Source organism: Neodothiora populina (genome assembly GCF_041146345.1).
Source record: "Neodothiora populina strain CPC 39397 chromosome Unknown canker_contig_16, whole genome shotgun sequence".
Classification (NCBI taxonomy): domain Eukaryota; kingdom Fungi; phylum Ascomycota; class Dothideomycetes; order Dothideales; family Dothioraceae; genus Neodothiora; species Neodothiora populina.
In genome coordinates, this window is record NW_027191409.1 from 1,088,409 (window position 1) to 1,116,235 (window position 27,827).

General features: G+C 51.7%; 13 protein-coding genes across 15 annotated transcripts; 6 read left to right on the top strand and 7 right to left on the bottom strand.

Moving 5' to 3' along the window:
* Positions 1–355: 355 nt before the first annotated feature.
* AAFC00_003701 (uncharacterized protein) lies at positions 356–1,658 on the top strand (the record flags this gene model as incomplete). The annotated part of the gene is made up of 2 exons (XM_069343214.1): positions 356–554; positions 613–1,658. The coding sequence occupies 2 exons, from the start codon at positions 356–358 to the stop codon at positions 1,656–1,658; spliced, it is 1,245 nt and encodes a 414-aa protein (XP_069201038.1).
* A 1,458-nt stretch (positions 1,659–3,116) lies between these two features.
* On the bottom strand, positions 3,117–6,303 carry AAFC00_003702 (uncharacterized protein; the record flags this gene model as incomplete). Its single annotated transcript, XM_069343215.1, has 3 exons — positions 3,117–4,417; positions 4,474–6,024; positions 6,081–6,303. The coding sequence occupies 3 exons, from the start codon at positions 6,301–6,303 to the stop codon at positions 3,117–3,119; spliced, it is 3,075 nt and encodes a 1,024-aa protein (XP_069201039.1).
* A 979-nt stretch (positions 6,304–7,282) lies between these two features.
* Positions 7,283–8,641, top strand: AAFC00_003703 (uncharacterized protein; the record flags this gene model as incomplete). Its single annotated transcript, XM_069343216.1, has 3 exons — positions 7,283–7,359; positions 7,419–7,459; positions 7,767–8,641. The coding sequence occupies 3 exons, from the start codon at positions 7,283–7,285 to the stop codon at positions 8,639–8,641; spliced, it is 993 nt and encodes a 330-aa protein (XP_069201040.1).
* A 335-nt stretch (positions 8,642–8,976) lies between these two features.
* AAFC00_003704 (uncharacterized protein) lies at positions 8,977–10,689 on the bottom strand (the record flags this gene model as incomplete). Its single annotated transcript, XM_069343217.1, has 3 exons — positions 8,977–9,177; positions 9,239–10,486; positions 10,582–10,689. The coding sequence occupies 3 exons, from the start codon at positions 10,687–10,689 to the stop codon at positions 8,977–8,979; spliced, it is 1,557 nt and encodes a 518-aa protein (XP_069201041.1).
* Positions 10,690–11,434: 745 nt separating this feature from the next.
* On the bottom strand, positions 11,435–14,133 carry AAFC00_003705 (uncharacterized protein; the record flags this gene model as incomplete). 2 transcript variants are annotated; one of them, XM_069343218.1, is made up of 2 exons in its annotated part: positions 11,435–13,543; positions 13,591–14,133. In XM_069343218.1, 2 exons carry the CDS (start codon positions 14,131–14,133, stop codon positions 11,435–11,437), a joined length of 2,652 nt encoding a protein of 883 aa, XP_069201042.1. The 2 variants fall into 2 exon arrangements, with proteins under 2 accessions (XP_069201042.1, XP_069201043.1); XM_069343219.1 differs by having other exon boundaries at positions 13,591–13,830.
* Positions 14,134–14,488: 355 nt separating this feature from the next.
* On the bottom strand, positions 14,489–15,454 carry AAFC00_003706 (uncharacterized protein; the record flags this gene model as incomplete). The annotated part of the gene is made up of 3 exons (XM_069343220.1): positions 14,489–14,621; positions 14,672–15,347; positions 15,397–15,454. 3 exons carry the CDS (start codon positions 15,452–15,454, stop codon positions 14,489–14,491), a joined length of 867 nt encoding a protein of 288 aa, XP_069201044.1.
* Positions 15,455–15,785: 331 nt separating this feature from the next.
* Positions 15,786–16,163, top strand: AAFC00_003707 (uncharacterized protein; the record flags this gene model as incomplete). Its single annotated transcript, XM_069343221.1, has 3 exons — positions 15,786–15,866; positions 15,934–15,965; positions 16,037–16,163. 3 exons carry the CDS (start codon positions 15,786–15,788, stop codon positions 16,161–16,163), a joined length of 240 nt encoding a protein of 79 aa, XP_069201045.1.
* A 482-nt stretch (positions 16,164–16,645) lies between these two features.
* AAFC00_003708 (uncharacterized protein) lies at positions 16,646–17,410 on the top strand (the record flags this gene model as incomplete). 2 transcript variants are annotated; one of them, XM_069343224.1, is made up of 1 exon in its annotated part: positions 16,646–17,410. In XM_069343224.1, one exon carries the CDS (start codon positions 16,646–16,648, stop codon positions 17,408–17,410), a length of 765 nt encoding a protein of 254 aa, XP_069201046.1. The 2 variants fall into 2 exon arrangements, with proteins under 2 accessions (XP_069201046.1, XP_069201047.1); XM_069343223.1 differs by having other exon boundaries at positions 16,724–17,410.
* A 625-nt stretch (positions 17,411–18,035) lies between these two features.
* AAFC00_003709 (uncharacterized protein) lies at positions 18,036–20,395 on the bottom strand (the record flags this gene model as incomplete). The annotated part of the gene is made up of 2 exons (XM_069343225.1): positions 18,036–18,485; positions 18,599–20,395. 2 exons carry the CDS (start codon positions 20,393–20,395, stop codon positions 18,036–18,038), a joined length of 2,247 nt encoding a protein of 748 aa, XP_069201048.1.
* A 971-nt stretch (positions 20,396–21,366) lies between these two features.
* AAFC00_003710 (uncharacterized protein) lies at positions 21,367–22,531 on the top strand (the record flags this gene model as incomplete). The annotated part of the gene is made up of 3 exons (XM_069343226.1): positions 21,367–22,076; positions 22,135–22,350; positions 22,414–22,531. 3 exons carry the CDS (start codon positions 21,367–21,369, stop codon positions 22,529–22,531), a joined length of 1,044 nt encoding a protein of 347 aa, XP_069201049.1.
* A 361-nt stretch (positions 22,532–22,892) lies between these two features.
* AAFC00_003711 (60S ribosomal protein eL38) lies at positions 22,893–23,371 on the bottom strand (the record flags this gene model as incomplete). The annotated part of the gene is made up of 3 exons (XM_069343227.1): positions 22,893–22,951; positions 23,024–23,152; positions 23,308–23,371. The coding sequence occupies 3 exons, from the start codon at positions 23,369–23,371 to the stop codon at positions 22,893–22,895; spliced, it is 252 nt and encodes an 83-aa protein (XP_069201050.1).
* Positions 23,372–23,894: 523 nt separating this feature from the next.
* Positions 23,895–24,357, top strand: AAFC00_003712 (uncharacterized protein; the record flags this gene model as incomplete). The annotated part of the gene is made up of 4 exons (XM_069343228.1): positions 23,895–23,930; positions 24,013–24,109; positions 24,168–24,214; positions 24,274–24,357. 4 exons carry the CDS (start codon positions 23,895–23,897, stop codon positions 24,355–24,357), a joined length of 264 nt encoding a protein of 87 aa, XP_069201051.1.
* Positions 24,358–24,993: 636 nt separating this feature from the next.
* On the bottom strand, positions 24,994–25,597 carry AAFC00_003713 (uncharacterized protein; the record flags this gene model as incomplete). Its single annotated transcript, XM_069348462.1, has 2 exons — positions 24,994–25,490; positions 25,549–25,597. 2 exons carry the CDS (start codon positions 25,595–25,597, stop codon positions 24,994–24,996), a joined length of 546 nt encoding a protein of 181 aa, XP_069201052.1.
* Between the last annotated feature and the right edge of the window lie 2,230 nt (positions 25,598–27,827).

Below are 27,827 nucleotides of genomic sequence, written 5' to 3' on the forward strand. Positions count from 1 at the left end.
TTCGCTTCGAATGAGCGACTCTTTGGATAAAGTGTAGAGCAGGAATATCGATATTGTATTTATTGTAGAGAGAAGCGGAGGTCCAAGGCCGGAGGAGCGGGCCGAACCGCAGAGCCCCTCGTAACAGAACATCTGCTCCATGACATGTGAACGTGGATATCAGTGTATACCATCTCTAGTCATATGTATTTCTCGAAGCTGACGACATTCTGCTGTCTACGAGAGTAGTCGAAGGTTCTGTACTTCTGCCTTCTGCATTTGACATGCACCACTGAGAGAGCGTAACGCTCGAGAGCCACTCATCTGCGGTCATCTTCCACAGCCCCTCATCTCCTTTGGAGGCCAAACAGCAACAATGGCCATATCACCAGCCATGCACGGCTTGCACAACTCGACTGGACAAGAGGAACAACAGATGCACGAAGCAAATGCCAGGGCTGCAAAGACAATGTCCATACAGACATTGGGTGGCGCCACCAGTGCATCGGGAAGCACGGCGAGCACGAATGTAGCTGAGCAATTGGACGAGCAAGAAAGAAGCAAATACGTCAAGGGTATATTTGAATCTTGATAAAACACTGTCTGGATCTACTACTGACAATCCCTTCACAGGCAAAAAGATTGGTGCAGGTCAATACGCCGATGTCTTTTCTGCCCACCTCAAATCCGATCCGTCAAAGCTCGTCGCGATCAAGAAAATCAAAGTAGGACCCGAAGTCGCAGAATGGGGCATTTCTCACGACTCCCTGCGAGAAATTAAATTCCTGCAGGAGCTCTCTCATCCAAACATCATCAGACTACACTCCATCTTCAGCTCCAAATCTCAAAACCTGAATCTCGTCCTCGAATACCTACCCCAAGGCGATCTATTGAAGCTCATCCAGGACGTGGAAAACATCCATTACGGACCCTCGGACATCAAGGCATGGATGGTCATGCTCTGTCGCGCCGTCTGGTTCTGCCACCAGAACTTCGTGCTACATCGCGATATCAAGCCCAACAATCTGCTGATTGCCGCCAACGGCGAGATCAAACTCGCTGATTTCGGTCTCGCACGCAGCTTTGCGGATCCTTATGCGCCAATGACTTACAACACCATCACGAAATGGTACAGGCCTCCTGAGCTGTACTTCCAGGCTCACTTTTACTCTGCGGCAGTCGACATCTGGTCAGTAGGGTGTGTTTTTGCAGAACTCATCGCTCGCAAAGTCTTTTTGCCGGCGATCCCAGACACCGATCTCAACATGATCGCGATGATATGTAACCAGATCGGCACGCCGACCGAAGACAACTGGCCTGGCGTCAGTAAGCTACGAGGCTACATCGCGCCCGCAAAAGAAGACATCAAGCCGGTCAAGTCGCGCGAAGAATGGGAAATGACATTCCGAACCCTTGGCCCTGTCGGTGTTGATCTGTTGATGAAAATGCTCGCCCTCGATCCACGACAGAGGTTGACCGCCACCGAGGTTTTGGAGCATGAATGGTGGACTTCCGACCCCCGACCATCGAGGCTGGAGGATCTGCCGAGGAAGGGAGGAGGCGGTGTAGGTGGTGAGAAGGTCATGAGTGATGATCTGACGAGGAGAGGCGGTGAGTTGCCTGCTGGGAGAGGAGATGGCGTCGCTCGTAAACTCGACTTTTCGTCCATGATGGGATGAGTTGAGTTCACTTCTCAAATGCCGGACTTATGTCTATCTTTCCGAGCCCGCTACCCCAGCAGCACAGAGCTCAGACTACAGACAATTGAGCTGAGAAAGATATCCGCTTTCACGCTGAAGCACAGAGTTACGGGCCGTGTGCATCGAAACGAATTTAGCAGGCTCTTCTGTCCCAAAGACGGCACCAACTAAAGGAAACCGACTAAAACCCAGAAACTTTCATCTCGCAAACAAGCAAACCAGGCACTCCTCCTTTCGTGCTATTCAGAGCTCTTCGAGAACAAGCCCACAACAACACTATCCAGTTCGAGGCTCCATCAGCACGGCCTGGATCTCCTACCCACACCTAACCGACCAACCAAGAGTCTACCTTTCTTCTCCAAACCCCACCACGATCCCTCCTCTGCTCTTATTCTAAATCCATTCAATCGTACACTTGTACTCTTCAAGCAAAGAACTGCCGTAAAGACAATTCCCCGGCCACGACTAGAAGAAGCATACGAACGGCTCCAGGTATATATATATCTTGAAGGATACGACTCCTCTTGGACTGCAAGAACGTCCAACCAAAGACGACGAAGAACGAAAGAAAGTACGGCCGCGGCTCGAGAATAACGGAGAGCATGATGAAGAGAGAAAGGAGAAGAAGGAAAAAGATGCTCGAGCCAGATAAGCAAGATCTTGTGCAATGGCGAAGACAAGGCGAACAACGGGCACGGAGACGGACAAGGTAACCAAGCAGAGCTAAAAGAGTAGATCCATTACGGAAGTACCAGCCTATATTAGTAGATAGACCAGACAAAGAAAAGGCAAAAAAGAGATAAAGGCACTACTACCGCTGGGAAAATGAAATTGAATACTTGATCGCTGTTTCTCGTGTGTTGCGTTGCCTCTCAACAGTAAGTGTCTAAGTACAGCACTTGTACTTCCGTTACCTCTCTCGCTGGGCAGTGCAAGAGACTATGATACACCCTTTCATCGATGGTAAAGTGCAGCCATAAACAAGAACATAGAACAAGACAGGTAAGACAAGCACGATCAAGTAGAGTCGGATAATAAACATAAAACTATAGGGGATGAAAAATATGAGTACCGTACGCAGCAGCAGGCAGACAGACAGATAGGCAAGAGTGGCAGGCGCACAAACACACAAAATAATAGTCCCCCTTCCTCCATTCCCCCTCGTTCCTTTCTTTCTCTCCCTTGCAGACCTCGAATCCAAGATCAACGTATTACCAGGGCCTCCTTTTCCCCGTTGCCCTCTTCGCTTGCCTCATCCAAGCGCAAAACCCATTAGATATCCAACCCATCCAGCCCTTTGTTCCCTTCATCGTAGCTCGTGAATCCGACCGACACACACAAAAGAAGAAAAAGACAAAAAGCGAGACGTAAAGCATGCGGAACTAAAACAGAAAGGACCATACAAGATAAGCGAACAGAGACGAGAAAGGGGAAGAATTACAGCTCCTCCTTGAACACAGTCTGGTGCTCACTGCTCCTCCTCGGGTTGCCTTCGACGCCGAACCCAGTAGGAGGCGCGAGCGACTCATCAAAGTGATCTCTCGCCTCCTCGAACTCGCCCTCATCATCGTCCTCATCGTCTACGTCTTCGTCGCTGTGTGTCACGGTACGGGCAATTGCGGACAAGGTCTCATTGTGGGCGTTGTTGACGCCTGCATTTGCGTTGTCTGCAGTTCCTGCGGTGACACTGTGGGAAGCGCGAGAATGGCGGCCAGAGCGACCGCGGCGCTCTTCACCGTCGGAGGAAGACGAAGAGAGAGAAGAGATGGAGTGCATGTCTGCTTCGTGGCGGCGGAAGGATGACGAAGAAGCAACATCTGACAAGGAGTCTGCGGGGCCCTTGACAGTCCCGGAAGCGGCGAGAGCGGCTGCGTCTGCGCTTACTGGGGTTGTGGTAGATTTCGCCGTCGAAGAGGTGGCAGCAGCAGCACGGTCAGACTCACTTGGGACTTGAGCTTGAGATCTACGCTTGAACTTAGTGAAGAAGCCTGTGAATCCTCTGGATTTGCGCTGCTCAGCCGCTGCTGAGGTGGGTGAAGTAGGTGGAGTAGGTGAAGTGGGCGACTTGGGCGCTGTCGTCGATGCCTCAGTTGCCGACTCCTTCACTGCTGCAGGCGCCGCAGCCGATTCGACCGGCTTGGTTGTGGAAGAAGCTGTGACATCAGAAACGGGAACTGTTGCTGCCTCTTCCGTGACGGAGCCAGGCTTCCCCACCACAGCAGCTGGAGGAGCAGTGGCGCGCTCGGCTATGGAGCGAGGATCAGCGATCAGACCTCCTGCTGCCGCTGCAGGAGCTGCCGCAGTCGTGCTTGCGCCTTCAGCTACCTCTGCATCAGACTCGTCAATGCTGGAGATGCTGCTGCTTCTGCTACTTCCTGAGCTAGACGAAGTCACCATTGCAGAGACGTGGCGTTCAAGCTCGGGACGCAGGGATCCATCTGCTTGAGTCACACCCGAGCCACGAGTATCAGTGCGGGCCACTGCATCGGACTCCGGGAGGTCGGTTCCTGTGTTGACAACTTCAGGTACAGCTGCTGCAGGCTCAGTGGTGGTTGTGGTGGCCTCATGCGCACCAGCGGCCGCAACAGCAGGGACAGCAGCTGCTCCAGAAACGGACTTCCTAGAACCCAAGAAACGGCGCTTTTCGCCCTCCTTGCTCTTCTTTTCCTCCAGCTTACGGGCTTTCTCGACAGCCTTGGCTTCGTTCTTCTTGGCCTTTGCTTCTGCTTTCTCTTCGGCTGTTTCGTGTACAGTCAGTATGACGAAGCGGCAATCGAACCTGTCTTAGACTTACCTCTGAGACGCTTTTGTTCAGCTTTGGTCTCTCTCTGCCTCTCCTTCTCGGTCTGGACGACACGTCTCTGCTCTTCTTCATCAAGGCGTCTCTCTTCATCCGCCGCTCTCTTTTTTTCTGCGGTCTCGCTGATCTCGTTCAGGGTTGGCTGGAGCCTGCCCTGTGCAATGGCGTTGAGCTCTGACTGATCCATATATCTACCACCACCAATGTTGATCTTTCCAAAGTTCTTCTGGCGACTCTCGCTGTCCGCAGTGGCACGGGCACGGGCCTTGGCCTCCCACTCCTCCATCATGGCGGGCGAGACCTTGCCAGTCTCCTGGAAGACCTTCTCGTCCATGTTGTGCATCTGAGCTTGCACCTTTCTCTCAGCTGCGGCCAGTAGAGCAGCGCGGTCATTTGCACGTTTCTTGGCGTCTACCTCGGCGACCGAGTTGTTCAGACCAGACATCTGGTGACGGATCCTACGTGAAGTGAACTCGTCATCGGAAGAGTCGTCGTCTTTGTTAGTCGCAGTTGTCTCGCTGTCTGCACGGCGGCGCTGACGACCGCGAAGTGACAGGCGGTTGCGAGGCGACTCGTACTCGTAGCCGTAGTGGGCCTTGTAGCGAGCAACACCATCTGGATCGAGTTTGGCGAGTCTCTCCTGCGCAAGTTTCTGCGCGGCTTCTTGCAGATGAATGTACTGCATGGCCTGCTGTTTGAGATCTGGAGGTGCACTAGAGGAAGACGCCTGGCGAGCCTGCACACTTGTTGCAGCACTCAAGCCGACCATGCCGGCAGCTGCGGCAGCCTCGTCCTCTTTTCTCTTCTTCTCTTTGGACTCGTACATCTGTTTGGCCATGGATATTGCGGAGGCGCGGAGAGCGGCTTGCTGTCGCTTCTCCTCGACTTCAATTTCGACGGGAGGGCGCTCCGTGTACATTTGACGGTCGGCGTTGGATTGATAGTTCTGAGTCCTCGCGGCGCGAAGAGCGTTGGCATCGACGGCAGGGGTGTTGGGTTGCGTCTTCTTCACCGATGGCTTGTTGGCGAAGGTGGCGGCGCTCAGGGCGTTGGCGCGTGAGTTGGCTGAATCAGGATATGCAGGATGGGCAACGGGAGCAGGAGTTTCCTTCATCGATTTCGACCTGTTGACGGCGCCTGTGGCGGCAACGAGAGCTCTTCTACGGCCCTCCTCGGTGTAGCCATAGTCCAGTTGAGGGCTGGTGCTCTTCTGGTGCAGCGCAATGTTTGCGGCAGAATTGCCTTCTGCAGACGGCTGTGGCATCCACAGATCCAGTTTGCCTCCATCGCGGTGAGCTAGAAGAGCGGCCTTGGAACCAGCTGCGCTGAGCTCAGGCTTCCAGAGAGGCGCCATCTTGTAGTCTTTGGCAAGCATGGCAGCTTTGCCAGCATCCGCTGAAGGGTCGGGCTTCCAGTGCTCAAATGGCTTTTGGTTGTTGTTAGCAAGATTGGCGGCTGCATTTGCCGAACCTGCAGTGTTGATCCCAACCACGGGATAGCTGGGTAGGTCTTCGGGGCGCGCATACTTTAATGATTGCGCAGCGCCTGAGGGAGAGGTTGGTAAGTCATGTTCAAGATTTAGTCAGAGACAATTAACTTACTATGTGAGGAGAGCTTGTTGTTTGCATCTAGAATCTTGTCTTTTTGTGGCGAACCTTTGGGTTTCGTCACGTAGAGAGCGGCCGACGAAGCCTGCTCTTGCAGTCTAGTATCGCGATGCGCCGAGGGATCGGGACACGGCGGGGCAGTGAGGTGATGGTCATGACCAGGCTTCATCAGCTCCTCCTTTGTGTGCTGGCGCGTGGGCTCAGTGTGACCAGACATGGTCGCACCGGGCTTCGAAGTCTTGGATTCGGTGGACTTGGTAGGCTGAGTGGGTTGGCTGGATTGAGTGGGTTGAGATAGGGTATGAGATTGAGTATGAGATTGATTGGAATGTTCACTTTCTGGCTCAAGCTTGGAAGGAGTGTTGGCAGCTTCCGATTCGGGCGTCGCAGCTTCTTCTTCTGTCTGTTTGAGAATAAAAGCAGTGTCGCCGGCGCTTTTCACTTGATGTTGATCAGAAGACATGAAAAGCCAGGCCGGGCGCGGATGAGAGAAGAGAGAGATGACACAATATAAACGGGTACACTGCTTCACCAAAAGGGTATATCAGGTTTGGGCAGAACAGTGAGCGTAACGGCGGCGAGTTGCACGCAAGATAGGCAACATATAACATCTCTCTTTCTCTGTCGCTCTCCCGTTCAGTATTGGAATCGACGTCATCAACCTTGAAGCATCGATAGCGCCCAGGACGTCACTGTTTGTGCTTCCCGGCGTTCCACTTGCGGTGGCCGCACGGGGCACTTTGCACCCAAGCTCCGTTTTCCCTTGGGCTTGTGTCTGGACCTTCTGGCTGTGCTGCACTGCGCTGCATCTGCTTGTCATCTTTTGTTTCCTCGCCAACCCACTCTTTATTGGCAGTCAACCGTAATTAATTCTTTTCCTTTGCAGCATTTCTCGGGTCATATTCGATCCTAACCCTCTGTCCCCAGACTTGAGGCGACCGACATGTGAGCGTCAAGAGCTATACAAAAGACTGCTTCAACAGCAATCTTCCAAATCCACACTTCACACGATCTACGCCAGGGTTCCCCGGCCCGCAAAGACCTCCCTGCTCCAACAAGCAAGCTAAACTCGAGTAATAAACTTGTTTTTGATCGCACGTCAAGTCACTTCTCGAATCGATAATAAATAGTCCTCCATGATACTACAACACTGATTGGTTTTGCTTTTCTAATTCATCTTCGACACGGACGACAAGATGGAGCCCATTCGCTTTGACAATATTCTCAACTTTCGAGATGTCGGTGATTTAGTAAACAGATACACAGGGTCAAAGTCAGACATCAATTGGACATTCACCTGACCATACCCTCTGCTCACTGTTTTGTGTGCAGGAAGATGAAGACGGGTCTTTTGTATCGAAGTGCTCGACCTGGTAGGATTTCTTTTCTCGCTTGTCCTTTCCAACTATTTTCCTTTCTTTGATTCTCTTCCATTTTATAAACCACTCCTGCATCTCAGCGGCCAGGTAGAGCAGATCAGCATCTGTCACCCTTTCGCTTCAATTTCTCTTTTACGAAAGGACTACTTTACAGTCCATCCCTCATGTTGTCTCTCGTGTTCAACATTCGTGGGGCATTCATGGATACCTACTGCGCTTGCTTTTCCTTGCTCTTGCTGCAAATACACCAGCTCAAAGATCAATTGCGAGTGCAGTAACGCTCACTGTCGCACCCCAACAGACAACGCCTCGGAGAAGGACCGCGATCTGCTCCTCAACACCTACAAAATCAACACCATAATCGACCTACGCACAAAGTCCGAGCACATCCAACAAGCGCAAAAGCGCAACAACAACACCACCAACAAGACATCTCCAAACACCCCGACCACCTCAGACGCAGCAATCTCGCACCTCTCCGCCCCCGAGCCCCTAGCGCCCTCAAACAACGCCGCCGCAACCCCCCTCAAGATCCCCGGAATCACATACTCCGAGATCAACTTCAACGGCGGCTCCTACTCATGGGCACTAATAAAAAAACTGCGGTACACATCCACCGCCAAACTGCTCTACCTGATGGCGACAGGCTACCGCATCCAAGCGATCAGTATCCTGGGCAAAGAAGTCATGAGCGAGCGCGGACTGGTGGGTTTGGCCGAGGATAGTGTCGAGCACTGCACGTCCGAGGTGCGCGCTGTGTTTGGCGTTTTGGATCCACTCCTCTCGCAGTCTTCGTCCTCGACAACAACGACAACGGCAGCAGCAGCAGCAGCAGAGCAGACATCGTGGCCGATCCTGGTCCATTGCACCCAAGGCAAAGACCGCACCGGCCTCGTCATCCTGCTCATCCTACTCCTCTTACGCGTCGACGCCCCCGCTATAAAAGCAGACTATATCCTCTCGCAAGAAGAACTGAAACCTGAGCGCGAGGAGAGACTGCATGAGATCAGGGAGATTGGCTTGCCGGATGGGTTCGCGGATTGTCCTGAGGATTGGATCGAGAGGGTCGCGGCGTATGTGAAGGACAAATATGGGGGCGTCGAGAGGTATCTGAGTGAGACTTGTGGGGTTGATGAGGAGGTGCAGAGGAGGGTTAGGGAGGTTTTGTTGGCTTGATCTCCGTGAGCTTCCTATGGGGAATCAAACAAGGCATGGATCTTCTGCATGGATCTTCTGCCGATGCCCACGAAACATACATGATTTTGCGTGGGTATGTGTGTGTGTGTGTGTAAAGGGGACATTATATTGACAAGGTGCAGATACAACCAACTTTTGTCTATATATTTCATCCGTCATCATCACTGCATCATCATTTTTGTTTTCCTGGTCTGTTCTGCTCTGCTTATATCATAAGCCAGAAAATACCCCTCTGCTCACCACTCTTCACATCCTTGCTCTTCATTTCTTGCCCCTCAGCTATCCTCACTCATTGTGTACATACATGCACTTTCTTAAGCCTTGGTGATGTTGACAGGGAAAGCACTCTTCTCAGATGCGACCGAGTGAGCCTTTGCGCCTGCGAGACCGAACTGAGTGTCGATACCCTCAACACGATGAGTGGAGTTGATGTTCTTGACCATGGTGATCTGGTAGCAGGTGGCGGAACCCTGTCTGGAGATGATGGTCGAGTAGGCGAGGAAGAACTCCCAGATCTGTTATTTCACGTCAGTCTCATGGACATGAGACAAAAGAAGAAAAGAGCAAAAAACTTACGCGAAACCAGCGCTTTCCGTACTTGGCCTCGACCTTCTCCCTGTTGCCCATCCAGTTGCGGTACCAGCGCCAGAGAGTGGCACTGTAGTGAACACCAATGGTATCGATGCCCTTGATCTCAAAGCCAGCGCCCTCGAGCTTGTCGATGGTCCAGCCGAGAGGAGTGGAAGCGTCAGCACCGGGGAAGATGTACTTGTTCATGAAAAGACCCCAGATGAGATCCTCGTATTGCCAGGACTTGCGGATACCGGCGTACTGCATGAAGAAAACACCATCGTCGTCGAGCATGTCGTGGATCTGGGAGAGGAAAGTGGAGAAGTGGCGGACACCGACGTGCTCGGACATCTCGAGACAGGTGATCTTGTCGTACTTGCGGGTGCCTTGATCGGGCAGAGGGGTGTCACGGTAGTCCATGCACAAGATGCGGCTCTGCTCGTCGGAAACACCAACATTGCGGAGGCCGTTGTTACCCCACGCAGTCTGGTTGCGGCCGAGAGTGATACCGGTGACCTTGGCGCCGTAGTTGGCAGAAGCGAACTTGGCAAGAGTGCCCCATCCGCAACCGAGGTCAAGCATGTGGTCGCCAGCCTTGAGAGCAATCTTCTCGCAGACAATGGCGAGCTTGTTGTCCTGGAGCTCCTCAAGAGACTCTTCCTTGTTGATGTCGGAGATGATGCCGGAAGTGTAGATCATGCGGGGGCCGAGGAACCAGCTGTAGAAGTCGTCACCGCGGTCGTAGTGGTCGCGGACCTGCTCTTCGTCCTGGGAACGAGTGTGCATGATGACCTCGGGCATCATGCCAGTCAGGAAGAACCAGAACAAGCTGAGAGTGAAACGGAAGTTGGCCCAGTCGTGGCGGTACTCCATGATCTCGAGAGCGTCGCCATTGAAGTCGACGTCACCGTCAAAGTACTTCTCGTGGAAGGTCTCCATGGGGATCTTCTTGTGACCAAAGTAGGCAGCCTTGTCCTCGGCCTTGTGGAAGGTGAGGTAGTGCTCGACGGGCAGACCAGGGTACTTGGCCTTCTCGTTCTTGCGGGGAGTGTAGCCTGAGGCAGCGGTCCAGAAGACCATGAGGATGGGAATGGCGGTCAAGATGGCGAAGAAGATCCATGTCTTGTAGCCTCCACCAACCTTCCAGGCAAAGTATCCAGGGACACCCGCGAGAAGAGCGAACAGGATGTTGTTGTTGAACGACTCGCTGCCGGCAGCGTCAGCTGGGAGAGGGGCATTCTTGATTGCCGGATACTGACATGGCAGGATAGATTAGTACTAGAGCTGATGCCTGGTTGCCTGGAGCTCTGCTGAGAGCATGTGATCCAACTGCTGTTCACAAAACTTACCGAAGTAGATCTCACGCCATATTTGGTGCTGGATGGCGCAGGAGGCTCAGCCGCAGGAGTCTTGATATACTCAAAAGACTCCTCGGAGTACTTTGAGTCGTATTCCATGATTGAAGAGGCGGCAATGGGACGACAGAGAGAGAGAAGAAAGAAGGAAAGAGTGAGGAAACAGCTGTACCTTACCTTATCCAGAATAATGCACAGACATGGACTTTGTGGTGTACAACAATCCCAAGCTTCCTGCCCTTGCCCTGGGAATCTCGCGCTTGGACGCGTCAAAAGCCCCGCACTGACCAAGGGGTGTTTGGTGCTTGACCCTCGCTGGTCCGTGGCTTCTCACCGCGTACCTCTTACTACCAATCCTTGAAGCTGACCATTGAATCAACTCAAGGTGTTTCATCCATTGCGAGTCATCTTCAGGCATATTATTATCGTTCACGACACATCCATGTTTGCACTCTCGACGTAGGCTCGTTCGCAACCAATGATAGTAAGTGTGTCGCTGATGACCAGCAGTAGACACCTCGGTCAGAACGCAGTGTCGCGTCGTCGTGTGAGGTTCACCTAAAGAACCTGGAGATACTGTACCGTCGGTCAATCTTTCCAACAGAAACCATGGCACTTTCCTCAACAACTTCTACCTACGATTCAGTGAAATAATGCAAGTTCCAGGCTTGGTGTGGAGACCGTATGGACAAGGACTACTTACCTAGATACAGACATTGTACTTAGAAGTGTCAATGTACTGTAAGGTAGGTCTCGTTGATTATACTTGAGCAAGCCCCATAAGTCTTTATCGACTTCATCTGCTCGAATCATCCCGAATCACCAACACTATCCGCCGCCGCTTGTTCTACATGTACTCAATGCTCTCCATGACTTGCACCAATGATCCCGAGTCGGATCGTGAGGCCGCGTCCGCCATCTGCTCATCCTCTGCTGTGTCCATTGTCAGCATGCTGTTATCTCCACCACCCATACTCGATGCCTCCTCTCCAGTCTCGCTGTCGCATGCTGCACGTCGCACTTCTTCATCGATCGCCATCATCCTGACTACAAATTCACGTTGCAGCCGATCCAACCAGCTAGAGAGTACCTCGCCCTCCATGATTCCTTGCTGAGCCTGGAGCAGCTCTTCTTTCAAGCTGAGTATCAACTTCCTCCTGCGAGCATGTACGATGGCCATCGATGATGCCTTCTGCCGTTCGAGCCGCTCTCGAAGCTTGTTGGCGACCAAGGTAGCATACTCCAAAACATCTGCAGGGAATGGCAACACTCTTGCTAGCTGCAGGCCATAGTGCTCTTCGATCACGATGCCATCTGTGAGCTTGTAGAGCATTGTCATGCTGTTCACATCCCTCATGTCCACCGCAAGATGCTTGTTCACCACTCCGTTCCGTTCCGACATGATATGAGCAAGCTCTCGGAAGTGAGTGGCGAACCACACCAGCGCTCTGCTGCCGACCAAGGCTTCTGCGATGGCCAGTGCGATAGCGAGCCCATCTCTGGTACCCGTGCCACGGCCTAGTTCGTCGATGATGACTAGGCTGTCCTTATCAACGTTGTTCAGGATGAATGCAGTCTCCCTCATCTCCGATGCAAATGTCGACACGTTGGCTTCGACGCTGTCATCAATCGATACCCTGGCAAACAGCTGCTTGATGATGGTGATGGACGCAAATCGAGCAGGTACAAAGCTTCCGATCTGGGCCATGACACACATTAAAGCAATGCACCGGATATATGTGCTCTTCCCGCTCATGTTGCAACCTGTGATTATCTGGAATCGATTCTGCTGCGTCGCATAGACATCATTAGGAACATATTTTCCCGTTTGGATCCTCTCTTTTATCGGGTGGCGAGCGGCCTGGATCCCGAGAGTGTTTGTGATTCGAGGTCGTACATATTCCTCGAGCGTGACGATATGTGCAAATGCCCCCAGCATGTCGAGCATTGCGATCGCTTCACTGATCTTGAAGAGAACGGAGATGTGTTGCCTGATCTCTGATGTCAGATTTTGTACTGCATTGTCACTCATAAGCAGGACTTCTGTGTGTGAGTCAGAAATCCTTTGGTTCCACTTCATCAGCTGTAGCGTCTGCATTTCGATATTGCTCTTGTTCCTGAACACGTTCTTGAACACGTCAGGTGGTAGATTTCTGCCCTCAAGATCGGCTGCGGGGAGACGAATGTAGAACATTCTCTTATTGTCGTACATGGCCTGGAGATCCATGTTGTATTCGCGGGCTAGAGTCTCAACATACTCGTAGATGTCTTCATTGCCCTCCTTGTATGTCTGCCGAGCCACATCGAGCAGTCCATTCAATCCAGACCTGACAGCATAGGTTCTCTGATTGCGCAAATCGATTGGCTTGCTGGCGTATGTGATATCATCGTTGATGGTGGAGTCTATCAACTGTAGCACCGGCTCCACATTCTCAGGAGCGCAGAGTCTTTGTATCTCACAAAGCATCGAGCTTCGCGCTCCAACCAGCGCCTCAAAGATGGAATTGATGCCTTTAACAAACTGCTTCAGCGATATCACGTTGTTGATGGCCTGTTCGGTATACTGAAGTGAGGCTTGTGTCGGTATGACGATCAGTGCGGTCAGAATCTTGTCTACATCTGGGACAGACTTTAAAGCACCTCGGACACCAAAGAACATGTCTTCTTTGCTTGTCAGCTCTTCAAGTGCATCATAACGAGTATTGAGAGTTTGCGCATCAGTCAGAGGCTGTAAAATATTGCTACGGAGCAGTCTCGCACCCATAGGCGTGAGAGTGTTGCTCAATAGGCCAAACAGGCAATCCTTGGACCTTGGATTCCGGAGGTTCTGATTGAGTTCAAGTGCATGAATGGTCGATAAGTCGATCATCATCGAACCCTCTGAGACCTCGTACCTGATGCGTAACGAGTGCATGGGGAACGTTTTCGTCAAGCTAAGCTCTATGTATTTGATGACCTGCCAGATATCAATTACGTACTATTACCAGCTCACATAACACTCACAGCAGCGAAGCAGCAAATAGCAAAGTAGTTACCACTTATGGCTATCTTGATGCTCTCCAATTCTTGGACAAACGCGAGTTGCTGAATGAGTTCGAGTCCCAGTATCTCGGCCCAGTAGCGACGACTCAGGATCATCAGGTTGCTGTTCAAGTCTATGAGATTATCCTCGATGATCGAGAACAACTTCGACTTCGGGTCTGCTGACGAGTCCACGATAAGAATCTGTGAGGGACTGAACATGGCCAACTTATGTATTGTGTGGACATAGGTTTGGCTGTCACAAATCTGACTCAGGACTGCCTCGCCTGTGTCGAGGTTCACAAAAGCAAGCCCGACAGTTGGTGCGATGCCACGAGACTCACTCACAGCACAAATGATGTGCTGAGGTTCTACACCAATCGTAGACACTGCAGTGCGAGGCCGAGCTGTCTTTGGTCGTTTATGAGCATGGCTTGTTCTCGCGCGGGACGTTGTACTGGTGGTGGTTTCACAAGTATATGGCAGATCAGAGCCGGTCACTGAAGGAGAGCCTGGCCTAGACATATAACTTGTAGATGGCTGTTCGCGAGTCGTTGATCCAGTGCTCGACACTGACTCACGTGAGCTCGGATGTGGGTCATGGTTATTACTGAACATTGTAGATAGAATCGCCAACCGCTTTATAGGTGTCATTCTAGAGTAGTAGAAGTTGGAGAGCGGATCAAGGTATGAGGTGAGAAGATACTGTAGCGAAGGTCGCTTTATTGTTCCTTCCTAAACTGAACTTCAGCCAAGGTGCCGCGGTAATGCAGCTACTGTGCCAGTACACCTAGAACGGACTGTCGTCAATCATCTACACAGCAATAAACATTGACGATACTATTCCTCCTTATAGCACTAAAGTCGCGAGCATCTTCGCTTATAGTCTGGCCTTGTTCTTTTGGTGCTCTACTTTGTTGATGCAAGAGCCCACACCTTCCAGGTTGACCTCGACTACGTCACCATCCTTGAGCCAGACCTGGGGCTTCATTCCCATTCCCACTCCTTGCGGACTGTTGCCGTGATTAGCAGGACTCAGGGTATGCGCTGATCGATAACTTACGTTCCGGTGAGAATCAAATCTCCAGGGAGAAGCGTGGTGCCTTCAGATAGGACAGCTATTGTCTTTGCCACACCGAATATCATGTCTTTTGTGTTGCTATCCTGTACAGTCTTGCCATTGACTTTCGTGGAGATTCGCAGGTTCTGCGGGTCCTTGATGATCTTGCTGCTCACGATCCCTGGTCCAAGTGGTGCCCATCCGTCGAAACACTTGCCGAAACTCCATTGCCCTCCACGCTTGAGTTGCAAATGACGATGAGACACATCATTAGCAACGCAGTACCCGGCGACATACGAGAGTGCCTCCGACTCTGGAATATTGGACCCCTCCTTTCCGATGACGGCTACCAGCTCGCACTCATAATCGAGCCCTTCATGCTCTTGAGCCACAGCTGGAACAGGAATAGGGTCAAAAGGACCGGTGATGGCCGTTGATGGCTTGTAGAACAAGATTGGATTTTGAGGGATGGGCATGTTGGATTCACGAGCATGCTGTTCGTAGTTGAGCCCCAGACAACGAACTGTCTGAACGTCCTCACGAGCTAATGGAGCTAGAAGGGTTCTGACTTCAGCGACTTGATCGGTCACTTCATATCTGCCCCATGGCGACCCTTGGATGACCTTCGCCTTTGCAACGTTGGTCAAGTCGTGGGCTCCAGATGGTAATATGGCATCACCTGGTACGTTTAGTATAGTCCCGGACATAGATGATGCTTGGAGCCGAACCATAGTATATTCTCCCATCCTTGGCGAGAAACCTGACCAACCGGGAGAAGGACGACATCGTCTGCTTGTTCTACTGCTGGAGACCCGGATACGTTTAAAGGAGTCGCCGTATCACCTTGTAAAGACATGGAAACAGTTATCGTATATATGATGAAACGACATCCGCCTTTCCCCACATGAAGATACGCACTGACCAGTCGGAGGTAAAAGTAATTGGAGTTCGACATGACCCTAGCCGAAACTCAGCTTCGGAAGTCCGAATGATGTAGTCGATGTTCGAACTTCTCATCAACAAGACCTCATTCGACCATTGCAGCTTTCCTGGGCTTTCAGTGCTTCAATCAGTGGGAGAAGGTTCACATCTGGACTACAGACGCAGCGTGAAGTCAATGGCGAGATTGTCAGGTCTACAGAGGGACGTCCTGTCACTTTACCGCAAATGTCTGCGTGAGGCAAGGAAGAAGCCCGTGGTAAGCAAAAATGACACCGAACAACGACAATTTTGTACCAGAGGCTCTTGACTAAACAACAATGCAGGATGTCAGGAGTAACTTTCTGGAGTTCGCCCGGTATGTTTTGGATTTGTAGAGCCGCCACACAAGCAGCCGGAAGCGACCAAACTAATCACTACAGCATGCAGCACCGAATTCAAGGAACACAAGAAGATTGACAAAAAGGACTTCAGTGCGGTAGAGTACATGCTTCGAAGAGGCCAACGTCAACTGGAAATATATTCAGCTCCCGGAATACGCAATATCATGAAGTAGAATCAATTTCTTGGCATCGATGTCGGGTTCCCATAAGGCCCTGACATATGCGACATCCAACGATGCGACAGCACCATCGATACCATTATCAATGAGCAGGTACCGAAGCTGTCGCATGATAGCGAAACACGATACTTGAGTCATCAAATAACCGCAAGGTGGTGGTCAAGAGGGCAACCCTGGTGGCAAGACTTCGAATCTTCAGGAATGTTCTCGAAGCTTCGCGCTTGTTCCACATTATACGCCTGCTATCCAGCAATCCTGGAAGGCATCCAGATATCGGTATCAGAGCAGGAGACTACCAGATGACACTCCTCACTTCCAGAAAGTGCTTTCGCCAGATTAGTCAATGAGGGGATGGGGTTGGTACGGTCTAGCAATTTCTACGGTGGTAGGATAAGAAGCCTATCAAAGGTATATAGGGAGGCAGTTCGACCACCTCTGTCCCTCATCATCAGAACAATCAAAACAACAAACACTCTATGCAAAGCATCCAGCAAAGACTTCCAAAGCAAGCCTACAGATTCATCAAAGTAGCACCCCACTCCACATCAAGAACAATGTCTCTCTTCCCACGCTCCATGTTTTCCACCGACTTTCCCCGCTTCCCCAGCGGTGGTGAATTCACTCCCCTCTTCCGCCTCCTGGACGACTATGCCTCGCACCAACTCACCCGCGGCGGAAGCGAGTCAGCAAGTGCCAGCCTAGCCTCCTTCACACCAAAGTTCGACGTCAAGGAGACCAAGGAAGGCTACGAGCTGCACGGCGAGCTGCCCGGCATCGAGCAAAAGGATGTCCAGATCGAGTTCAGCGACGCAAGCACCCTTGTCATCAAAGGTCGCACAGAGCGCAGTTCCGAGCGAGGCACGCATCCCTCTGAATGGCTCGAAGGCAGCCAGGAGCAGGGCAAACTGACCGACGCTTCGTCCACAACCTCTGAACAGCACGCCTACCAAAAACCCACTGTCGAAGACGAGACCGCTCCAACCATGAGCGGCGCCAACGGGCAGACCAGCACCGAGCTCGCAAAGACCGACGCCACGCAACAGCAACAGCAACAGAGAAAGCCAGAGCCAGAATCTCACTACTGGGTCTCTGAGCGCTCAGTAGGCGAGTTCCATCGCGCCTTCAGCTTCCCGAACCGCGTCGACCACGACCGCGTCAAGGCCAGCCTCAAAAACGGTATCCTTAGTGTCTTGGTCCCGAAGCAGCAGGCGCCTACTACTCGTCGCATCAACATTGAGTAGAGGGTTGTCGCTTGAGTCTGCAAGAGGCCTCTAAGTGACGAGAAGTCGAAAACGCAATGTCGAGGGAGGAGGCCTGTGTGCTTCAGGCATATCTTCGATTGCACTACTACTATTATCAGCACTACACGCATCTTCTTGACGAGCCACGATCACGAAACACCAAAAAAATACCAACTTTAGCATTAAGCATCGGGAGGAGTTAATACTGGCAGGGGAAGGAAGAAAAGAAACGTGGGAGCTTGTCTACTACCTATCTACAGTTCTCTAATACCTTTTTTCTTTTCGCTTTTGTCTGTCTTCGACTACCTAGCTATTCAATACAAAATCCATCCATACATGAGACTTCCATCTTCCCACTTCGTTCTGTGCAATAACTGAATGTTCCAGTCCTGTCTCTCGCCATGCTCACTATAGGCACGATCCCACTTCAGCCTAAAAACAGTATACGTAGACAAGCAAAACACCAGTCCTCGAGAAGACGAAAAGCCAGGAAAGAAAGACACTGCCTTAGTCTACCCTTTTGCCTTCTTCTTTACTTTCAATGTCTCATAAATGTATGAATATATATGTATACGAAAATTCGACTACAGCGACCAATCGCCGACGACTACTTTTCTTTTCGTATCTATAATTGCTCATCCTTGTCGATGATCTCCGCCTCTGGGCTTTTCTTTGCTTGCACAGTAGTCGTCGACGACGACGACGACGACGACGAAGAAGAAGCAGATTTGACATGCTCGTCAACAGCAAAAGAAGAGGATGCAACATCAGCCAAAACCACGGTCTTGACTTTGGTCTTCTTGATTACCGTCGTCGTCGTCTTCTGTTCTTCCTCCTCCGAAGAAGCCGACGACTTCTTGGCAGGCTTCTGCTGCTGCTGTTGTTGCGCTTTTTCGTCTACAACAGGAATCAGAATGCCCGCGCTGTCTCGTGGCTTACGCGTCCAGCCGGTCTTGAACAGCTTGCCGAGCTCAAAGTGCGGGAAGGCGTGGGCTTCGGTGTTGAAGACTACTTGGTCCAGGGGCAGGATGTCGGTGGGCCCGAAGAGGAGGTAGAAGTACTTTAGGGTTTCGGCCTGGGGGGGTTGGTTAGTTGGTTTTGTGTTTTGATAAGGCGGGGGGCATATCTTTGCTCTGTAGTGTGCAGAGGGAGAGAAAAGGGGTGAAAAAAATGGTGGGCTCAACTTACCAACCAGAAACTCTCCATGTTGTCCCTTGTCGGCGGAGGGATCTTGTTGACATCTGAAATACTGGAGAATCCATTGTCGCCTTCGACGGCTGTATGCGTGATGAACGACTCGAACATCTCCCACCCCCAGTGTCTGTAGATTTCGTCGCCCGTGATGCGCCACATGTAGAAAAGACTCTCGACGGTCTCGGGACGCTGCAGATTATGCGAATCGGCGGGCTTGATGATGTAGTCTTTCCTCCAATCAGCCTCGGAGTCAGGAGAAAGAGTGTCGGGCGATTTGAGCACGCCGTCTTTCATCATGGCCGGCGGATCGGCCAGCTCAAAGTGGGCGATCTCCGGAGCCAGCCCGGTTTCCGTCACTTTGTACATGCCCCAGCAGGTCTTCATCAGCTGTACTGCGAGCTCAACCTCGTTGTCTTGTTTGGCGCTCCATGTCGGGGACTTGCGCGCTTCGGCAAGGGTCTTGCCTTCGGTTGCGCCCAGGGCAATGGTGCCTGGCATGAAGCACACGAGGTGGTCCATCTTCGGTGAGAGTTCGCCGTCCAAGCCGTTCGGACGCTCGCCCAAGACGGTAAGGTTCGCATGTTTGGAGTAGGTAATCAGATGCTTCTGGACACCGGCTAGAGACTGATCCCACATTTCCTGGTAGACAGGCTCCTGTTTCGAAGTCTGGAGATACTGCTTAATTAGATATTCGTAGTATGAGTCGCCACGGCTGCCGAGACGGATGTTCTTCCCTCGGAAAGTGCCCATGTCTGCGTAGATGAAAATGGGAAGAAGGCCGTCCGTCATGGCGTTGTCGTCTACGACCTTCATCACCTTCTCGGCCTTTTCCCAGTAGTTGACCTCTCCAGTCAATTTCGCCAGGTACTTCATCTCGAGCTGCAGGCTAGTAGCTTCAGCGGTCGACGATGCGCCACCGTCGTCGTGTGAGGGTATACCCTTCTGTGTGTGTAGATTCACACTGGCATACGGCACACCACTATTCGACTCATATGCACCTAATAACCTGTCGGCCAAGTCCGTGGCTTTCTCTAGATACAGATCCTCGCTGACAGCGTTGGCGCCAGTCGTCTTGACGGGTGCCATATCGGGGAAGGTGCTAGAGAGATAGTGAGCAGACAGCAGACCTCCCAGCATGCGGATGGTCGTCTCAAAGGTGTTCACATCGTGGTCCTGGTCGTATGTCAGAGACTTGGAGACCCAATTCCTGGCATGGTCGAGCTCGGTGGTGAGGTTCATGAGCATCAACGTGTCCAGCGCATCGACGATGATCCAACCCATGCCATTCGGCACCATCTGAGTGCCCGAGCCTGACACGGGGTTGAAGACATCATAGCCCCAGCCGTGGTCCTCGTAGGCCTTCCAGCTCAGCTTGAAGGCGTCCCTGACTCTTTCTCTCCTCTCGTTCCAATCGACGTGTTTCGACGACTTGCCGAACCAGCTCGAGGCTGAGCTTTTGGCAGATGCTGCTCTCCGGTCCCCGCTCGGCGCACTACTGGATCGACTGAGCCAGAACAACAATGCGACCACGGACAAAGCGATCATGGCGAGGGTTCGCTTGCTCTTGAACCAGGGGCCCCTCCGGCCAGAGCCAGGATACGCATAGGGTTTGTCCTTGTACATTGGTAATGACGCTCGCTTGTCGCCAAAGATGCCTCCAATCTTTTCTGCTACACCTCCGCTGCCGTCATTACTGCTGCTGCCACCGCCGTGAGAATGTGCCGAGTCGTGGAATCGTGAATGTGCCGAGCCCGACCACTGCTGGTGTGCGCTCGGAAGTGCATAAGACATGGTTGGGTTGATTTGCCGAACGGGCTGGACGGGACAACAACTGGCCCCAAATGAGAGAGAGTGGAAACCTTTTCAATTATACTGTGCTCCGTCGGGCGTACAGTATACAAGTAGGTGCAGACGATGGCGCGCTCATATAATTAAGTGGATCGCTAAGCACTCGGGGAGACGGTGCAAGCTGGCCGCTACTGATGCTTCTTCTTTTAAAGGAAAGTAGTCCGTGAGCATAAGACATATATATATATATATATATGTGTGTGTTTTGGGGGTGTGTCAGAGCTCACCTTGCTAGCTAGTCAGTAAGGGCAAGGAGAGACCTTTAAAGCAGCAGCAGCAAGGACTTCCAAGGACACGAAAGACCTCTTCTGCAATATGAATATGACTATCTTTTCGTTCAAGGCAAAGAACCACCAAGTATCGTATTCTTTTAATGCACGCAACCAGGGGGTGGCTTGGCGTCCCCCGAGCTCTCCCCACAATCGCTGTGGACGTGTAAAGTACTTTCACATGCAACTTCCAGATCCTGGCTCATGATATTACTTGTAATGTTTATACTCACTCGCACTTTGAGAGACTCGATGGGTTCTGCTACTTGTTCGAAATTGTAGACATCATCTATTGCTTCACACATCACATCCGAATGTGTCCTCGACAAACTACAGTAACCACCCCTACGTGCGTGTGGCGTGCAGCGAACCCTGATCGCCATTATTACCGGGCTTGACACCCCATGCGAAGTCGAGTTGCGATGACAGGTAGAGTAGGTACAGTAGTCGGTACCAATGGAGGTAGGTGGTGACGTGATGACGACGTGCAACACCAGCTGTCAAGGTAAAGTGAATAGCTACCAGATATCCATGGAGATATTCATTCTCTCACAAAAGGTAAGCGATTGACAATTGTATTTCTCTTCACCTCCAACCCATAACTTCAGTATTGACTCGACTCGACTCGACTCGACCAATCCGAATATGCAGCGCTCCCTCACCCTAGACCCGTCAGAGGATGAAGCACCCACCCGCGACCATCCCAAAGGGCCACACTCGCACCCGACTTCCCTTCCTGAAGCCAAAGAAACGAAACTCAAGCCGGCAGGTTCCTCAGCCAGCAACAGTGCCACAGGCGACGAGAACGCCAGCATCTTCTTCGTGGGCACGGCGACCACGATCCTGGAATGGGAAGGCATCCGCATCATGACAGATCCCAATTTCCTGCACGCTGGCGACCATGTGCATCTGGGTCCAGGAGTGACGGGCACGCGTCAGACTAATCCTGCGCTTGACTTGCACGACTTGCCTCGCATCGACGCGGTGCTACTGTCGCATTACCATGCCGATCACTTCGATCAGGACGTCGAGGCTAGTCTGAGGAGGAGTTTGCCCATCATCACGACGCCGCATGCGAAGGACCATCTTGCGCACAAGGGCGATGGCGAAGCCTTCAGCGATGTTTTTGACCTGGACTTTTTCCAGAGCATGTTTGTGAACATCGTCAAGAGTGGAGACGTGAAGAACAAGCAACCTACGATCAAAGTCACGGGTATGCCTGGCAAGCATGTGCCGCCTGGCCCATTGGCTGTCGTGAATGACGTACTCGGTGCGGTACCGCCAACGAATGGCTGGATGATCGAACTAGGCTACAAGGAAGGTGACATTGATGACAGCTTCAAGAATGGCTACAGGTGAGCCGAGGCAGAGACGTCGAGACGGCCACATACAGAGTTGGCTGACCAAAGACAGAATCTACATCTCGGGTGACACGCTCATGATCGATGAGCTCAAGGAGATACCCGAGCGCTACAAGGGACAGAACATCGATCTGATGTTGATCCACCTCGGCGGGACTACAATTCCGTCGCCGAAGGTGCCTTTGCTCATGGTGACGATGGATGCAAAGCAAGGCATTGAGCTGGTGCGATTGATCAATCCAGATGTGACAATACCCATTCATTACGAGTAAGCCGAACCCATTAAAGCTGCAAATGTTAGTTTATTTCACTAACCTGTGAGCCAAATCAGCGACTACGATGTCTTCCTGTCACCCCTCTCGGACTTCAAGAAAGCCGTAGAGGATGCAGGTCTGAGCCAAAAGGTGGTATATCTGGACCGCAAGGACCAGTACAAATTCACAGTCTAATGAAAGACCCGCTGAAGAGTTTGCCATCCTTCATGCAGCGGTAAAATGATACGACATTCCCCTTTTTTGGTCAAAGTGGAAAAAGGTTTGGAGGGAATACAAGTAGGGCCTTGCTATTGTCATTGTGGTGGTATATTAAAAAATTGTCTTTCCATGACCAGTCAAAGAATCCCCCTTCTCTTTTTCCTTGCGCTGGGAGTTGCCGTCTTTCGACAGTTAAACCCTTTTGCAACTCAAGCGACAGGACAGGCGTCCATGGCTCGTACTCCACCCCATTTCGCCGAAATTTTCAACTTTTGAGGGAGGTTTTCGGTATCATGCCGAGATGGAAGTCATGACGGGTGTGATAGATGCGAGACGCTTATTTGGCGACACGCTTGCCCTTCTGGTTCTTCTTGGGGGTGTCGGTGACGGTGAGACCTGAACATTGAAACGTCAATAACCTGCTTTCTTTTGGTTTTTGGTGTGATTCAAGAAGAAGAAGAAACTCACCCGGGGGAAGAGACTGCTTGAGCTTGTCGGCCTTCTCGGAGTCCTTGAGGACAAGGGTGTAGAGGTAGCGGTGGCAGCGGACCTTGAACTTGGTCTGGCCGGAGACGGAGCTCTTCTTGATGCGAGCAGCTGTGCGGATTATCGTATCAGCAATTTTTCTTCTTCTTTCATTCTCTCTTCTTTCATTCTTCCAAGCGTCCATCAAACAGCGACTTGATCCCCGACTCCGTCCAACAAGACAAATGTCCAAGAAGAATATTAGAAACGAAAAGAAGAGAACGTACAGGAGGCGTCCTTGCGGCGGCAGATCTCAATGAACTGCTTGATGTCCTGAACTTCCTTAGGCATGATGGGCGAAGAAGTGTTGATTCGGCGAAATGTGGGATATGTTTATCGATTTGTCTGTTCGTCGCGCGGATAGAGAAACGGAAAGAAATGAAGCAAGTCTCTCATTCTGTCTGCAGTCAACCAGCGGGCCCAGCAGCCAGACGGCGGATGTGTGCGCACGGACCCGCCTTTTCTCGCTTCTGGGTTGCGCTTTGCCAAGATTTCATTCTTGTGGGGGGGGGGGGCAGGGATGCATGATGGACAGAGAGAGACAGACGGGGAGAAATGCCAAGACGCAGGACGACGTCCAGTGCTGTACTGTGGTGCTAGGTGCCCTGTTTGGATGCATGGTTGCGTAGTGGTGGTAGGTACTATAGTCTTGATCTACAGTAGGGATTCTTGTCCTTCGCGACAGGCAGCCGAATAAGAAACATACAAATACATCATTGTCATTCCTATCATACACATACTGCTGCAACACCGGAAAGCAAGAACACAACACTCGCAAACATCAGTGTCCACAGGATCATCGCGCGCCTTCACCATGCCGACCGCACTAGACAAAGCATTGAACTCCAAGGTCCGTCTGCACATAACAAACAGACAATAGCTTGATTTTGTCATTACGGGTTTTTCTTACTTATGCTCCTGTGACCCCACAGAATCTCTTCATTGGATTCACAGGTCTCGTCTCTGCGGCTGCCATGTGGTCAATCTGGGGCGGAGACTTGTTTCCGCAGGAGCCAGATCCAAAAGGAGGTGAGTGGCAATGACATGATCTTTGTTGCGTTCGATCTGATGTTGATGTTTCGAGTAGATCCAGAGAAGTGGACCGAAGAAGAGATGAAGAGATGGCTCAATAAGGTACGTATGCTTGATCAAAAAGAAGAAGAAAAAGGTCGGGTTTGTTGACGTTGATGTAGCGGAATCTCATGGCTGGAAACACAGCAACCAGGGAAGAATTGATTGCCAGAGTCAAGGCCAACATGCGAGCACCGAGAGCGTAGAGAATTGCATGTCTACCTACTTCAACGAATTCATGATTACTTGTGACAAGATTGATCGTATAAACCAGTAGTCTTGCTACCGGTATTGCTTGTGGCTGGGGGTATAGATAACCCTTCAATCATCACCCTGGTGCTCCTGACTTGCAAAGGCTGTGGAAGTTAAAAGACTGATACGCGCAGCCATCTCAGTTGTAAATTGTTGCCGAGGTTCAGCAGTACGCATCGAGACGTTCGCGTAGTCTGTCGGCGCAGAAATAGCAGCTCCTGCCACCCCGGCGACAGCGGTCTTGTGAAGTGATAGGCACCTGGGTTGCGATGGCTTTATGTCGCGTCCATCGAAGAGACTTGGCTGTCTGTCATCCAGTATACTTTACGAACCCGACTGCAAAGTATGCGCTGATCTGCACGATAGCACGTGCATATGATTGCCACCAAGATGCCCGGTCTGTAGGCAAGTAGGAGAGATCGTATCTCCACCACTGCGTCTTGCACTTCTGCTGACTGGATTTCATTGATCTCGATGTCCACTCATATTGTATCTGGTTGCATTTTCTCCAACAGCGGGTCCTGCCAGCCCATCATCCAGCTCGCAATTGTTGCGCCGTGTCGTGGTGGTTCGTCCAGGGTCGCCGTACATCACAACCTGACTAGTGGCTCCTTCACACCACGAATCTGAAGTTCTGGCTCTGAATGAGCCAGCTTTTCCCCCTCTCCCGTCTTACCCTTACCCTTGGCTCCGACTTCCTCTTTGTTGGGTACCAGGACTAGGTTGTCGCTGAAGGCCCGCAGAGGACCCTCTTTACGCTCGACGAGTCGCACCTGACCGCTGACCTGGACGAGCACGCTCATGTTGTTCTCAATCTCCTTCGGTCTCGCTTTCGTGACGTCGATAGGTGCGAGGGCAGGATTTAGCACGGTGGCATTGAAAGACTGGACCTCGAAGTAGGTGAATGGCATCTGGTTGGCGAAGACGGTTTGAAACTCGTCGGGGTCGGAGAGCTGAGTGCCGTTGTATGTGATGACTGGGAGCATTTTGCCCGAGGGTAGAGGCGTCTTGGGCATGTAGTAGGTAGCTATCGTGTTTCTCGCACCGTGGAGTGCGGTGTAGTATGCTTCAATGAATTGTTCACCCGCTGAATAGCAATTAGACGCTGTACATGTACACTTTTCTTAAAGAACGGCATAAAGTACCATTTGCAGAAGCGCGTGTGATGACGTCTTCACCAATAGCAGCCGCCATGATGGTTGTATTGTACTTTGCTTCCCTTGGTACAATCGTTGAGCAGTTGGCTCGTATGTAAGGTGATGTAGGACTAGGGTCGGCTCGGGAAGAGGAAGGCACTTGGAGTAAGTGTTGTAGTCATAGGAAGGAAGGAAGGATGAATGACACGATAAACTGGACCCTTGAACAATATTTGAAGCTTTGACCTTCTCTGTCGCATTGAGAAACCCCGAGACCCCCGTCTTGACATGTCGCCTTGTCCATACCAATGACACTCAAACATCTCAGGCCGACTGGCCTTACACCTTTCCAGTCCCTCTTGCTTCGTAGATGGCGGCCGCAATGGGATTGTCCTGCGCGGGCAACGCGTGTGGTCGCGAGCAGAGGCATGGCCACAAACAACCCGGATGACACCCTCAAACCGTACTATGTGACCACTCCTATATTCTATGTGAATGCAGCTCCTCATGTTGGTCACATGTATACTATGGTCTTGACCGATGTCCTCAAAAGATGGCAAGTCCTCAAAGGCAGAAAGGCTATCCTATGCACCGGGACCGACGAGCACGGCATGAAGATCCAGCAAGCCTCCGCAAAGGCTGGAATGGACCCCAAACCCTTCTGCGACAAAGGTGCCGATGTGTTCAAGACGTTGGCAGCTCGTGTGGAGCTCTCCAACGATCATTTTGTCCGGACAACAGATCCCGAGCATAGAGAGGCTGTTGAGTATGCGTGGCATCTGCTGAACGATCGAGGATATTTGTATCAGTCAAAACACGAAGGATGGTATTCTGTCAGCGACGAGACCTTCTACCCGGAGTCCCAAGTTCACCTTGTCCTGGATCCGCCGACTGGAAGGAAAATCATGGCTTCAAAGGAAACAGGCAAGGAGGTTGAATGGACGTCCGAGCAAAACTATCATTTCCGCCTCTCTGCCTTTAGGGAACGCCTGCTAGACTTCTATAAGAACAATCCGGACTGGATTACGCCGCAAAACAAATACAACGATATCATCTCGGCGGTAGAGTCCGGACTTGAAGATCTTTCGGTTTCACGACCATCCAAACGCCTCAGCTGGGGTATACCTGTGCCCACGGATTCGGAACAGACGATCTATGTATGGCTCGATGCTCTATTGAATTATGTGACCAAAGCCGGGTATCCCTGGGCTCCGGATGCTGCTCAAGCAGGCGGCTGGCCCGCCGATGTCCAAGTAATCGGTAAAGACATCATGCGCTTCCACTGCATCTACTGGCCAGCTTTCCTCATGGCTCTGGACCTGCCCCTGCCCAAGAACATCCTGGCGCACTCGCACTGGACCCTCGGCCGTCAGAAGATGGCAAAGAGCACCGGTAACGTGGTGAATCCCTTCTTCGCCCTGGATAGATTCGGCGTCGACACGATTCGGTATTTCCTCATCCACAACGGTGGCATAGAGAATGACTCGGATTACGAGAATCGCTTTATCATCGAGAGCTACAAGAAGGGTTTGCAGGGAGGGTTGGGTAATCTGCTCAGTCGCATCATGCGCGGCAAGGGTTGGGATGTTCAGCGGGCCATCAGATACTACCATGACAAAGACGTGCCGGCTCTTCTCTCCGCGTACGACGACCCAAGCATGGTCGCATTTGCAAAGTCACTCATATCACATCCAGCAGCCATTGATGCGCAAATGGCCAAGCTCAGACCGAACAAGGCGCTCTCGGGCATCATGTCAAGAATCTTCGCCGCAAACGCCTTCCTTCAAGCTCAGAGTCCTTGGGATATAGCCAAGCAACTGAAAGAGGCCAACAGCTCTTCAGTAACGGCAGAGGATACAAACACAGCAGAGGCTACTAAGCAAGCAGAACTCCGCATGGACGCCACCATTTATCTCTGTGCCGAACAACTACGCTTGTCCGGCATCTTGCTACAGCCCTTCATGCCGGACAAGGCCAAGCAACTCCTTGACATGCTGGGCGTGAGCGAAGATCGACGCAAGTGGGCTGATGCAGCGTTCGGCGTCGACGGGAACTATGGCGTATCTGCTGTGCCGCTGAAGAAGGGTCACATGGGCGTTTTATTCCCTCCTTTGACGAGTGATGAATAGACGCTTGGACCGACGAGAACGGACGCAGTGAAACAGGGATGTTTCGGAAAAGACGAGTGTAAGCTTATGGGAATCAGTGATTTGACCAGGGTCGTCGATTTCAGGATTCATGGAGGTGATTGTACAAGGACATGTCTAAAACGAGTATATTATCATATC